Source organism: Alexandromys fortis, unplaced genomic scaffold (assembly GCF_014885135.2).
Source record: "Alexandromys fortis isolate MF-2015 unplaced genomic scaffold, M_Fortis_MF-2015_v1.1 scaffold_59, whole genome shotgun sequence".
Taxonomy (NCBI): Eukaryota; Metazoa; Chordata; class Mammalia; order Rodentia; family Cricetidae; genus Alexandromys; species Alexandromys fortis.
In genome coordinates, this window is record NW_026067943.1 from 3,147,353 (window position 1) to 3,160,184 (window position 12,832).

At 48.0% G+C, this 12,832-nt stretch overlaps 1 protein-coding gene across 2 annotated transcripts in view; it reads right to left on the minus strand.

Moving 5' to 3' along the window:
* Positions 1 to 7,370: 7,370 nt before the first annotated feature.
* The window catches only part of Cidec (cell death inducing DFFA like effector c), a 12,916-nt gene continuing 7,454 nt past the window's right edge, over positions 7,371 to 12,832 (minus strand). For both annotated transcript variants that reach the window (XM_050148582.1, XM_050148583.1), the window contains exons 4-6: positions 11,817 to 11,975; positions 11,544 to 11,734; positions 7,371 to 8,342 (exon numbers count right to left, since the gene is read on the minus strand). In XM_050148582.1, the coding sequence (XP_050004539.1) occupies positions 8,180 to 8,342; positions 11,544 to 11,734; positions 11,817 to 11,975 (513 nt within the window). In that variant the 3' untranslated portion in view covers positions 7,371 to 8,179. The remainder of the gene's footprint in view (positions 8,343 to 11,543; positions 11,735 to 11,816; positions 11,976 to 12,832) is intronic.

Below are 12,832 nucleotides of genomic sequence, written 5' to 3' on the forward strand. Positions count from 1 at the left end.
GCAACCCTCCTTGCTCAGATTGGTCAGGTAGGCTGTCAATCAGAGCACCGAGCAGGCGGAGCTCAGCAGAGGGACGCTCTGAGCTTTCCCTGGGCCGAGGAAGGGAAAATGCCGTTTTCAGCTCTGCTTTGTGGGGGAAACCGAGGCACGAGGCGGGGTGGTTTACTCGGGATAGAACAGAAGGAGACCAGCTTGCAGATTGTCGTTTTAATTCTCGAGACCCTTAATCTGAAAACCTCCCTTGTAAAGCACAGGAAGAAGGTGACACAGCCTTCCTGCCAGGACAGCTGCATAGAACTAGTCTGCCTCAAATGGTAGAGAGATTATCTGGGATGCACAAGTTCCTGGGTTCGATCCCCAGCACCACACGAAGACCAAGATCACAGATGCAGACTGAGTTGGAGACCAGTCTGGAATACATTAGGCCCTTCTAGCAAAAGAAAAACAAGCTAGGCCGGGTGTGGGGGCAGAGGCAGGCACTTACTGAGTTACATTCCCAGACCTGAAAGGGCTTTTTGAAGACTCCAGCACTAGACTTACTTTTGGCAGAGAAATCAGAAGGGTACAATAATCCCTCTCTCTTCCTCCATTTAGAGCACTGGTTCTCAATCTGCCGATCACGACCCCTTTGGGGGTCAGACAGCCCTTTCACAAGGGCCACCTAAGACCATCGGAAAATACAGGTATTTACATTATGATGATTTATAATAGTAGCAAAAATTGTGGTTATGAAGTAGCAGCAAAATAATTTTATGGCTGGGGGGTCCCCACAACATGAGGAACTGTATTAAAGGGTCACAGCATTAGGAAGGCTGAGAACCACAGAACTTGGCCTAAGTTGCGTTGTGTCCTTTGCTGAGGCTTTATCTGGTTCTGGGATAGTAAATCTTCAAATTCATGATAATGGTATTTGGAGGCTGAAGTAATTAGTACTAGATAAGATTATAAACTGGGGTTGGTGGCACTTGCCTTTAATCCCAGCACTCAGGAGGCAGAGGCAGGTGGATCTCTGTGATTTCAAGGCCAGCCTGGTCTACAGAGCAAGTTCCAGGACAGATTACAAAGCTACAGAGAAACCCTCTCAAACCCTCCTCCTCATAAAAAAAAAAAGAAGAAGAAGAAAAGAAAAGTCTATGAAGGCATTGCTTCCATAATGGCATTAACAACCTTCTAAGAAGGAGAGAAGAGAAAAGAGAACCTCTTCCTTAGTGTGGAACAGCTTCCTCCGTTTTGGGGTGCGCCCTGCATATGCTAAGTAGATACTGGCTCCATGCTTGTGGACTCTGCAGCCTCTAGAAACATGACCCAGATAAACTGTGTGTGTGTATATAATTGTTTTATTTTTATTTATGTGTAAATGCCTGTGCATCTGTGTAAGTGTATACCACATGTGTTGCAGGTGCCCTGAGAGGTCACAAGAGGGCATCAGGTCCTCCAGAGCTGGAGTTTCGGGCAGTTGTGAGCTTTCATGTGGGTGCTGGGAACTGAACTCAGGTCCTTTGCAAGAGCAGCAAGTGCTCTCCGCCACCAAGCGGTCTCTCCAACACCGCGCGCGTGCGCGTGTGTGTGTGTGTGTGTGTGTGTGTGTGTGTGTGAACACATCAGTTTTCACAGTTTTACGCTTGTTTTTTCAGTACTGCAGATGGATCCAGGGCTCCACACTTGCTAGGCAAGCACTCTAACACGGAGCTGCACCCTCAGTCTGGTTTCAGGTGTTGTGTTATAGCAACAGAAACAGACAAATGTGGAAGGAGTGATGACGTAGCTTGATTGAGAGGAGGAATACCCAGGCTACTTGTACAGCGCATGGGGTTTATGAGGAGGCTTCCAGGCTCGGTTGGAACCTAAGAACTCTGACCTAATGAGTGAACCAGTCAGAATGGATGGGCTCTCGGGAGGTGATGGAACTGTGGGAGGTGGGGCCTGCTTGGAGGAAGTAGGTAGTTTGTTGTGGATGGCTCTTCTTGGAGGCTATGTCTTATGTTGGCTTCTTTCTATTTTGGTTCTATCAACTTCTTATCTACAATGCTATGAGCTACTCTGCTACAACCTGATGTGGGACTCCCCTCTGTATGCTGTGAATATGTTTTATTGTCATTGGTTAATAAAGAAGCTGTTTCGGCCAGTGGCTTAGCAGAATAGAGCAAAGCAGAAATTCCAAGCAGATGGAGGAGAAAAGAAGGTGGAGTCAGTGAGAGGCCATGTAGCTGCGGCAGGAGACAGATGTGCTGGAACCTTGCTGGTAGACCACAAGCCTCGTGGTAAAATATAAACTAATAGAAATGTGTTGATTTAAGATGTAAGAACTAGTTAAAAATATGCTTAAGGTATTGGCCAAACAGTATTGCAAATAATATAGTTTGTTTGATTATTTCAGGTCTGTGCATCCAGAAATGAACGAGCAGTCTCCGCCAACAACGACCTCCTCACCCAATAGATTGCAACCTCTATTAGTGAAGACAGGGTCTTACTGTGTAGCCTTGGCTGGCCTGGAACTCACAGAGATCTGCCCCTTCTGCCTTTTGAGTGCTGGGATAAAAGGTGTGTGCCACCACCACCTTTCCCAGAGGACAACTTTTTTTTTAATATTTATTTATTATGCATACAATATTCTGTCTGTGTGTATCTCTGCAGGCCAGAAGAGGGCACCAGACCTCATTACAGATGGTTGTGAGCCACCATGTGGTTGCCGGGAATTGAACTCAGGACCGTTGGAAGAGCAGGCCACTGAGCCATCTCTCCAGCCCCCAGAGGACAACTTTTAAGAGTTAGTTCTTTCCTGTAACGTGGATTCCAGGGAACTACGCTTGGCAGCAAGCACCTTTTCCTGATAAACTCTGTGGCCAGACCTCTTCTTTTTTTTAATTTCAGTTTCCTGTTCATGAGTGTTTTGTCTGCATGCATGCAGATGTATGACCTGTGAGCTTGAGGCCTGAGGCCAGAACAGGGCATCAGATCCCCTGGAACTGGAGTACCAGGTGGTTGTAAGCCACTGTGTGGGTGCTGGGAAAGGAACCCAGTTCCCTGAAAGAAACAGTGCTCTCAATTGCTGGGCCATCTCTTCAGACCCCTGCATGATTAATCTGAGACATTTTGGTTCTATCTTGCCTTTGTTTTTTGAGACAGAGTCACACTACATAACCCCAACTGAACTGGAACTGGAATCTGCTATGTAGACCAGGCTGGCTCAAATGTGTGTCAATCCTCCCGGCTCTGCTTCCTGAGTACTGGGGTTACAGGCATACACCTAAATCTGTTATTTTTGATGGGGGGGGGGTTGGTGGTGCTGTTGTACATATATAGAGATCAGTGGACAGCTTCTGGGAGTCCATTCTCTCCTTTCGCCAATGGGTTCTAGTGACTGAATTCAGGTTGTCTTGACAGCAAGCACCATTTTCTGCTATATCTTGATTTTTTAAAAAATGATTTCTTATTGTTGGGCCTGGGAATACAGCTCGGTGGTAGTAGAGTGCTTGCCTAATGTGTGTTAGATTCTTGACTCAAACTCCTGGAACTAGGTCTCGTAGACCAGGCTGGCCTCGAACTCACAGAGATCCACCTGCCTCTGCCTCCCGAGTGCTGGATTAAAGGCATGTGCCACCATTGCCCAGCTTCAAAATTAATGTTTTTAAAACCAACTTTTAAAGAATCTATCTGGGCATGGTGGCACATAGCACTCGTCCTAGTGATCAAGAGATAGAGGCAGGCAGATCTCTTGAATTTGAGGTCACCCTACTCTACAAGTTCCAAGACAGCCAGGTCTACAGGTCTGTGCTATATGCACAACACAGGAAGGGCTGGTGGGTGACAAACTTGGCAAAAAGGAAATTTAAAAAAGCAAGTGGTTTCACCTTGTCTGGTATCACCTAGAGTGTGTGGCTGCTCTGTCTCAGGCTATGGGTATTCCCGAAGCCTCCTGGGAGGTCTCCTGTGTATCTCAGAAGCAGCTTGAGCAAGGATTTAGGACAGACTAGGCAAAGTACACAGCTGTGATCCCAGCACTGGAGAGGTGGAGGCTGAAGGATCGGGAGTCCACAGTCACCCTTGGCTACATAAAACTGGAGGTCAGCCTGGGCTATGTGAGACTGTCTGAAATACATATGTATAAGGGTCAGTGAGATGGCTCAGCCAGGAAGGAGGACTGAAGCCAAGTCTGACACCTGAGTCTGATCCCCAATATCCGCATGGTGGGGGGAGAGAACCAGCTCCACAAGTTGTCCTTTGACCTCTTGACTTGTGCTATGGCATGTACATGCCAGTATATGTCCAAAAACAGAAAAACAAAAAACAAAAATAAAACAAAAACAAAGTATGTGTGGTTTTTTTGTGTTTTTAATTTCATTTATTCATTAAAATAGGAGAGAGAGAGAGACAGACAGACAGACAGACAGACAGACAGACAGAGAGACTAGCCAAAGGCTGTTTCCTGGCCCACTCAACTAAGCAGAGGTCACCTCTGCCAACACTGTCTAGCTCCAGGAAAGGCTATCTCCCCATTTGGGCCGCTGCTGGGCTCTCCAGAGGTTACAGATCCTTTACTCTTTGGAGGTCTCCCTCCCTGCCCCATGCCTTCCCTTCCCACAGACAGTTACCTTCATTCCAGTGGGCTCTGAGCTCCTGGAAGAAAAGGAGGAGCCAAAAGTTGCCTGGGCTGAGGGCTCAGTGCCAGGTGGCTGCCCCAGTCAGCAGCTGAACTTGTGAAACTCAAGCCCAGGAGAAGAGGCCAGGGACAAACACCAGCTTGCATCAGCCCCTCTGGCTCAGTTACAACCTTGCAGCAGGTGTGGACAGGCTAGCGCTTCAGCAAGGGGAACGGGATTGAGGTAAACCAGACCTCCACAAGGCCGAGCCCTGGAGCCAGCCTGCCTCGAGCCAGGTCCACAACCACGAGGGCCTAAAATAGAAAGTGCTCTTGACCTGTCCTTGGCTGCTCCGCTCTTCTCAGATTTGGCTCCAGGCACGAGGTAGCTGCCAGCAGCGGCTTTCCAGACAAGCTTGAGTAACTTGGCCCTTGGCCTTAGTGTTTTCTAAATCCAAATAGGCTTTATAGGGAGGATTGTGAAATTATATTAGCTTTGGATCTGAGAGCCAGGCTGAAGCCTGGCTTCCTACAGGTCTAGTCAGTTACCCGGCACTGAAAAATGGGGTCTTCTTTTCCGAGCAGTCGCCAAGATGGCTGAAGAGGAGCAGAAGTTTACCAACCGCTGGATGGTTGGTGAACAAGCTGATGTGAAAGACTCAATGCATTTGTAAGCCTCCTCAACCCTAAGACATTACACTCACTCTCTCCTGGAAACGGGACAGTCGCCCACACACATACAGGCTGGACTGCTCATCCTCCTGTGTCCTTGTGAATAATCTTCAAACATAACTCCATTCTGGGAATTGAGGCAAAGACAACCCACAGATGTTGATTCAGTTCCTGATGTATTGATTTAGTCACTGAACCAAGGTCAGGATGGACCACAGATGCTCTCCCTTATCTCACCCGATCACGCAGCTGTTCTCCTGCCCTGGAATAGACCAATCACTGCTAGGAACCCTTTGAATAAGCCAATCCAATAAGTTGGAAAACAACCTACAGGTCCCTCCTTGTGTCTGTGGCTTTTGCTTTAAAAGATGAACTGTAACAGCTATCGGTTGTCCTTCATATCCCGAGCCTGAAGGGCCCTGTCATGACAAAATAAAAATCCTCTTGCTTTTGCATCAATTATGGCTGTGTGAGTAGTATCTGGAGCAACTCTTCCCTGATGTTTGGACTTCTAGTCCAACAGATGCAGGCCCCAGAGATGGAGCCTGAACCATGGCCTGTGGTGGAAGCAGTACTCGCTACTCAAGCGCCCCAGAAAGGCCAAGAAGGAGGCGCCACCCATGAGGAAGCCAGTAAAGACCCACTTGGGGGACATGATCCTCCTGCCTGAGATGGTAGGGAGCAGGGTGGGCATGTACAACGTCAAGACCTTCAACCAGGTGGAAATCAAACAGCAGACAATCGGCCGCTACCCTGGTGCGTTCTCTGTCACCTACAAGCCCCTGAAACACAGCCAGTGTGGTATGGGTGCTACCTACTCCTCCAGCTTCATCCCCCTCCAGCAGCTATGGCCCATAAATGGGGCTCACTCTGGGAAGACCTGTCTCCTTCTCCTCAGAGCTCTCTGGTTTGTTTTCGCAGTGCCTGGGGTCACCGTGCCAGGCTGGAGACTCACCTTGCAATCCTGAGGGTGGAAGTGTTGACCATGAACAGGGAACTGTGTACAAGCTGGCATAGGTCTGATATATCACCCCGTAGACGTACCAGGGCCCTTCAACCTGGACACGTGAAAGGTCATTATAAAATACACCCTGGCAGTGATGGCGCATGCCTTTAATCCCAGCACTCCGGAGACAGAGACAGGTGGATCTCTGTGAGTCTGGGCCCAGCCTGGTCTACAGAGCGAGTTCCAGGAAAGTTCCAAAGCTACAGAGAAACCAAGTCTCAAAAAACAAACCAACCAGACAAACAAAAATAATAAAAAACAACAACTGGGAATCAAAAGAGTGGTTTAACTTACCTTACAGAAACTGACACATACCTGGATTACATGGTCTGCCTAAACACCAAATGTCAGGCCTCAAACACCAACTGCAGATTTTTATTTAATATTTATTTCTTTATTTATTATGTATACAATATTCTGTCTGTGTGTATGCCTGCAGGCCAGAAGAGGGCACCAGACCCATTACAGATGGTTGTGAGCCACCATGTGGTTGCTGGGAATTGAACTCAGGACCTTTGGAAGAGCAGGCAATGCTCTTAACCTCTGAGCCATCTCTCCAGCCCTGCAGATTTTTATTTTAACATTTATCTATTTATTTATTGCATCTCTCAATGTCAGGACCTTATGTATTAAGAAGGAGCTGGGCTGGGGATGTGGTGCAGTTGGTAGAGCATTTGCCTAGCCTGCTGGAAGCCCTGGGTTCTGGGTTCAATCCTCCAGTGCCGCGTAAGTTAAACACGGTGCTTCACACACTTGTAATGCGATCACTTGGGAGGTGGAAGCAAGTGAATCAGAAGCTCAGGGTCCTCCTCCACACATAACACATTGGGAGCCAGCCTGGGTTACATAAGACTCTGTATCTAGAAGAGCAAATAGGGCCACTGATATAGTCATCCTATAAAAGCAATTGCTGTGCAAGCCAGACAACCTGAGTTCAGTCCCTGGGACCCAGAGTGGAATGAAAGTTGACCTCTGACCTCCACACCTGCACCATGGTAGTAGCATACCAGCACACACGCATGCACACATGTGTGTGCCCCCCCCACAAGCACCAATAATGATAAATGCTGTACTTCTTGGCAAATGGTTTCACACAAAGAACACAGGCAAAGATGAGGTTTCAGCATAAATAATTTACTTCAGATTCTAATAGCATACATAGTAGTGGGGAATGAGAACAAGAGGAGGAATTGTGGGACTTGCCCTGGGGAACACAATCTCTATCATATGACCGGCGAAGCCCCGATTCCATCCAAGTCCAGCTTGGTGAACCGGTGAGTTTACTAGGTTCTTACAGGAGGGGCCTGACGATTCAAAACCATCTGCATGACCCCAAAGTCCCTCCCTCACACAGATAAGGTCCCCGTAAAATCTGCATCAATGTCATCCTGGCTTTAGTTAACCTTCTATCTACCTCTTACAAACTCTAGCAACCCCCAAGGCCATGTGCACCTGCAGGGCAGGGGGGAGTGATGGCTGGGATGCCTGGTGAGAGGACCCCCTGGTAATCCCCCTCCTTTTCTCCTTCCTGGACCATAACCAAGGCCTCGCTGTCACTGTGGCGTTCTGTTCATTTTGTTGTCTTGACTGAGGTCAAAGTATTCTGGAGGCCACCATAGCAATGTCTGCTGCATGGTGAGCATGGTCAAGGCAGGAGGGGACACCAGAGAGGGAGTGGTAAGTAGGGGTGGCATGTGAAGACAAGGTGGCAGACTTTGTGCCAGGGATGCAGGCTGGTCCCCTAAGCTACCTGAGACAGGAAGGTAGGAAGTGGGCCAGGCCAGGAAGTTCTCCTGTGACCAGACACCCAGGGTCCAGCCCTTCCTGTTGTGCTGTGAGTGAGGTGCCAGGCTTGCGGGTGCTTCTAGCAGAGTGCGGGGCCCCCAGTCATTGGCTGGAGAGGCCTCTGAGGACTTGGGTCTTCACTGCAGCATCTTCAGACAGGCGGGGAGGAGGGAAGGGGTCTTGGTCTTGGAAGGCTGTTCCTCCTCAGTGGCATCCAGGAACTGCTGCATGTAGCTGGAGGTGCCAAGCAGCATGTGGCCTGTGGCCTGCATGCTGAAGAGGGCCCAGCGGAGCATTTCCCTGGGAGACAGCAAGGCATTCAGGTCAGACATGGAGACCACTCTCCATCCTATCTCCCCAAATATTCTCTCCGTTTTTCTATGCTGGCCTGAAGCAGCTGGCTTCAAGTTAGATCTCTCTCTCTCTCTCTCTCTCTCTCTCTCTCTCTCTCTCTCTCTCTCTCTCTCTCTCTCTCTCCCTCTTTTATTTTTGAGATAGAGTCTCACGCTCTAGTTCAGGTTAGCTAGAAACTCATTGTGTAGCTCAGGCTGGCTTTGAACTCGCAGTACTCTCCTGCCTCAGTCTCCTGAAGGCTGTTGCAGCTATGTGCCACCACACCTAACTTTTCTGATTTTGTTTTGTTTTGATTGGCTCTTTTTGAGATAGAATCTGGAGATAAAGCCCACGTAGCCTTAAAGTAGTAATCTTCCTGCCTCGTCTTCCCATGTGCTGGGTTTACAGACATGCCCCACCATACTGGGCTCAAGTTAACCATCCCCCTTAGGGGGATCTAAGTATTACTGAAGCAAAACAACTAAAACCCTTCCAAGTACAGACAGGGACCGGGACCCGGCTCATAGCCAGCCATCCCTGGCTCTACTCCTGCTTTTTCCCATACTAACTTGAGTTCTCAAAACAAAGTTTTTATTTTCTTGTAATAACATTTTGTTTTTCTTTCCTGTGGTGCTGGGGATGGAAGCCAGGGATTTATTTGTGCACAAGCAGCTGATCTGCCACAGAGCTATGTCCCCATCCCATATTTTTTAAGCCACTCTGGGCCAGCCAGATTAACTTACATAATACACTTCTGCCCTTTATGATACTGGTTCCTAGACTTGATAGTCTTTCCAGGTCAGTGTTCAGGATGCTAGCCACAGTGCTAGCCACAGGCTCCCATGCCTGATATTATCATACACTAAGAATAGAACTTGGACCAGACAGGGCTGAACACTGATTCAGAGGGGTTTGTGTGTTTGCTTTTAACTATTCTATTCTAAGGACTGGTGATGTGAACTAATTTGGTAGAGTGCTTGTCTTTGATGAACAAAGCCCCGGGTTTATCCCCAGCACCGCAATCACCTGGTGTGGTTATACAGGTCTGTAACTTAGGACTCCCTAGCACTGTGGAGATAGAAGCAGGTGGATCAGAAGTTCAAAGTCATCCACGGCTACATAGCAAGTGGGAGGCCAGCCTGGGACACGAGACCCGTATCAGAGGAAAAAAAAAAGGCTTTAAATTACTTTAGTTCTGAGGTTCTAGGGTTCTGAGCCCCAGCTTCGAGCATGTAAAATGGGGTATGAGTTTGAAACTAACATGAAGCATTCAGCATGTGGTCTGATGGACAGGAGGCAGGAAAAGCCCTCAAGAGCAGTGGCTGAATCCAAGTTCTCCCATGGCTGGTTACAAGGGCTCAGTGAGGGTCTCTAGCAGCTGCTGATCTTATGAACTATAAGGAAGAGGAAATACTGCTGGGTTGTGGTGGAGGTGCACATGCCTTTGATCCCAGCACTCGGGAGGTAGAGGCAGGAAGATCTCTGTGAGTTCAAGGCCAGCCTGGTCAACAAAGAGAATTTCAGGACAGACAGAGCTTTTACACACAGAAACCCTATCTCAAAAAACAAACTAAAAAAGAAAAAAGAAAGAAAGAAAGAAAGAAAGAAAGAAAGAAAGAAAGAAAGAGAAATGCTCCTGCCTAGTGTTAACCTTGTCTTCTCAGAGCCGTCAAGATGGCTCAGTACAGGCACTTGTGGCTGCCAACCCCAGTAATCCGGGTTCTATCTCAGGGACCCCATGGTGGAAGAAGAGGACCACCTCTAAAAATCTGTCCCCTGATGACCGCACTCAAAGCCGTATGGAAGCTCTAGGCCGGTGAACTCAGATACACACACACACACACACACACACACAAAAATAAATCTAATCTTTTAAAGATAGATAACCTGTCTTCTCATGTCATGGCAGGCATATACTCATACACATTCATATATACACATAAAATGCAAAAAGGTTTTAAAATTAACTTCTATTAACCTTCATTCAGTATGTGGATTTATGTTTTGGGTTGGTTCAAACGGAGTAGAAATACACTTAGAACTATAAGCAGCTCACATAAAACATATTTTAGGGGTTGGAGAGATGGCTTTGTGGTTAAAAGTATGTAGAGGACTCAATAGGCTCCCAGCATCCCGACAGGAGGCTCACAGACACCTGCATCACTGGCTGCAGGGGACCAGATGCTCCTGGTCGCAGCGGGTATCTGCATTCACATGCACAAACCCTCTCTCTCTTTCTCTCTCTCTCTCTCTCTCTCTCTCTCTCTCTCTCTCTCTCTCTGACACACACACACATTAAAAAATAAAATATTTCCAGAGGACCCAGATTCAATTCCCAGCACCCAAATGACAGCTCACAACTGTCTGTAACTCCAAGATCTGACACCCTCACACATACATACATTCAGGCAAAACAGCAATACACATAAAATAACTTTTTGTGATTTTTTTTTCCGAGACAGGGTTTCTCTGTAGCTTTGAAGCCTGACCTGGAACTAGTTCTTGTAGACCAGGCTGGCCTCGAACTCACAGAGATTTGCATGCCTCCCGAGTGCTGGGATTAAAGGTGTGCGCACCACCGCCTGGCTCCCCCTGTCTTTCTATTTCTACGAGGTATTCAGGATAGATCAACAGAGGGAAAGAAAGTAGACTAAAGGTCAGCAGGGTCTCGGGAGAGAATCGAGAGCGATTATTTACTGAGTATAGCTTCTGCTGCCCGGTGCAAAGGTTCTGGAAACCAAGACAATGCTTACACAACACGGCCAGTTACTTTGTACTGCCGAGCAAGACATTTACAGTGGTCTCAGCAGAAAATTTTGGACGTGAAGATTTTAGCACAATTTTTTTGAGACAAGGTCTCATTGTGTAACCCCAACTGGAACTTGATATATAGACAAGGCTAGCCTAAAATTCGCAGAAATCCACCTGCCTCTGCTTCCCGAGTGCTGGGATTAAAAGTGTGTGCCACCACCGCCTGGCCCTAAGAAGTAATCTTAAAATATCTTCTGCCACCCTAATGTAAACCAAGTCTCTTAGATAAGCCCCTTCACAGATGTGACTGTCTTTCTTTGTTAGCCCAGTGCCGCTCCAGCCCCCGAGAGAGTTTAGCTCTGGGCAGACAGGTTAGCTTCTCTCCCGCCCTGTCCCCGGCTCTTCCAGTCCACTCACTTCACGATGCGCTTGGCCCGGTAGCAGTGCAGGTCATAGGAAAGCGAGTATGTGTCATAGAGGGTCGCCTTCACGTTCAGGCAGCCGATGAAGTCCTGAGGGTTCAGCTTGTACAGGTCGAACGTTACGCGGGCCACATCGATCTTCTTAGTTGGCTTCTGGGAATCGGATAGCTGGGGTCTCTTCTTGCGCTGCAAGACAAGCCCGTGTTAGCTCACATCTGGGACTCCTCCCACGCTCCCAACAATCACCCTTGCCTGGGGAGACGGTCACCTGTTCTGATGGGGGCTTCCACTTCTGCCCCTTCTGCAGGACCATGAACACGGTATCTCTTGCTAGGGCTTGGAAATATTCTTCTGTCTCAACAATCGTACCATCTTCCTCCAGCACGAGGGAGAAGGGCTTGTGTTTAAGTTTCAAGATATCCTGGACCTGGAAAAGAAGGCTGGTGACATTTCTACCATCCCTATGGAGTCGCAGAGTTGGGGGGCGAAGGCCCTCATTAAAGGACCTCAGCTGCCAGAGAGAGAGAGAGAGAGCGAGCGCAAGTGAGCTGCCATCCATCCGTGCAGGGGACTAACCGAACTGTCGGGGCCCCACTCACAGTCTATGTCTTAGTACTTCCGATCCCAAGAAACAGAGCAGTCTAACAGAAAGGGAGTCACAGGTGTGGTTTTATCTAGTGAGATATGTTACATGCCATGAGCTTCACATTTTGAGGGCGTCAGGGGCCTCAGACACCGTGGGCAAATGCTGCAACACTGAACTGTATCCCCAGCCTTCTTTGTACTCTTTGGAGACAGGGTCTTGTTAAATTGCTTAGGTTGGCCTGGAGCTCACTGTGCAGCCCAGGCAGACCTCAACCTTCGGTTTACATCTTCCTGCCTCAGTTTCCCAAGTAACTTGGATTACAAGCCTATACCACCAAACCCAGTTAAACTTTACTTTGTTGTTGGTTTTTTGTTTGTTTGAAGACAGGGTCATACTCTGTAGCCATGGCTGGCCTGGAACTTGCTATGTAGACTGGGCTGGGCTCAAACTCACAGAGATCCATCTGCCTCTGTTTCCCAAGTGCTGGGATTAAAGGCATGTACTGCTGTACCTGGCCATTATTTTAAAATTTTATTTTATTAAAATTATTTATGTATTTATTTATCTATTATGTATACAATATTATGTCTGTGTGTATGTCTGCAGGCCAGAAGAGGGCACCAGACCCCATTACAGATGGTTGTGAGCCACCATGTGGTTGCTGGGAATTGAACTCAGGACCTTTGGAAGAGCAGGCA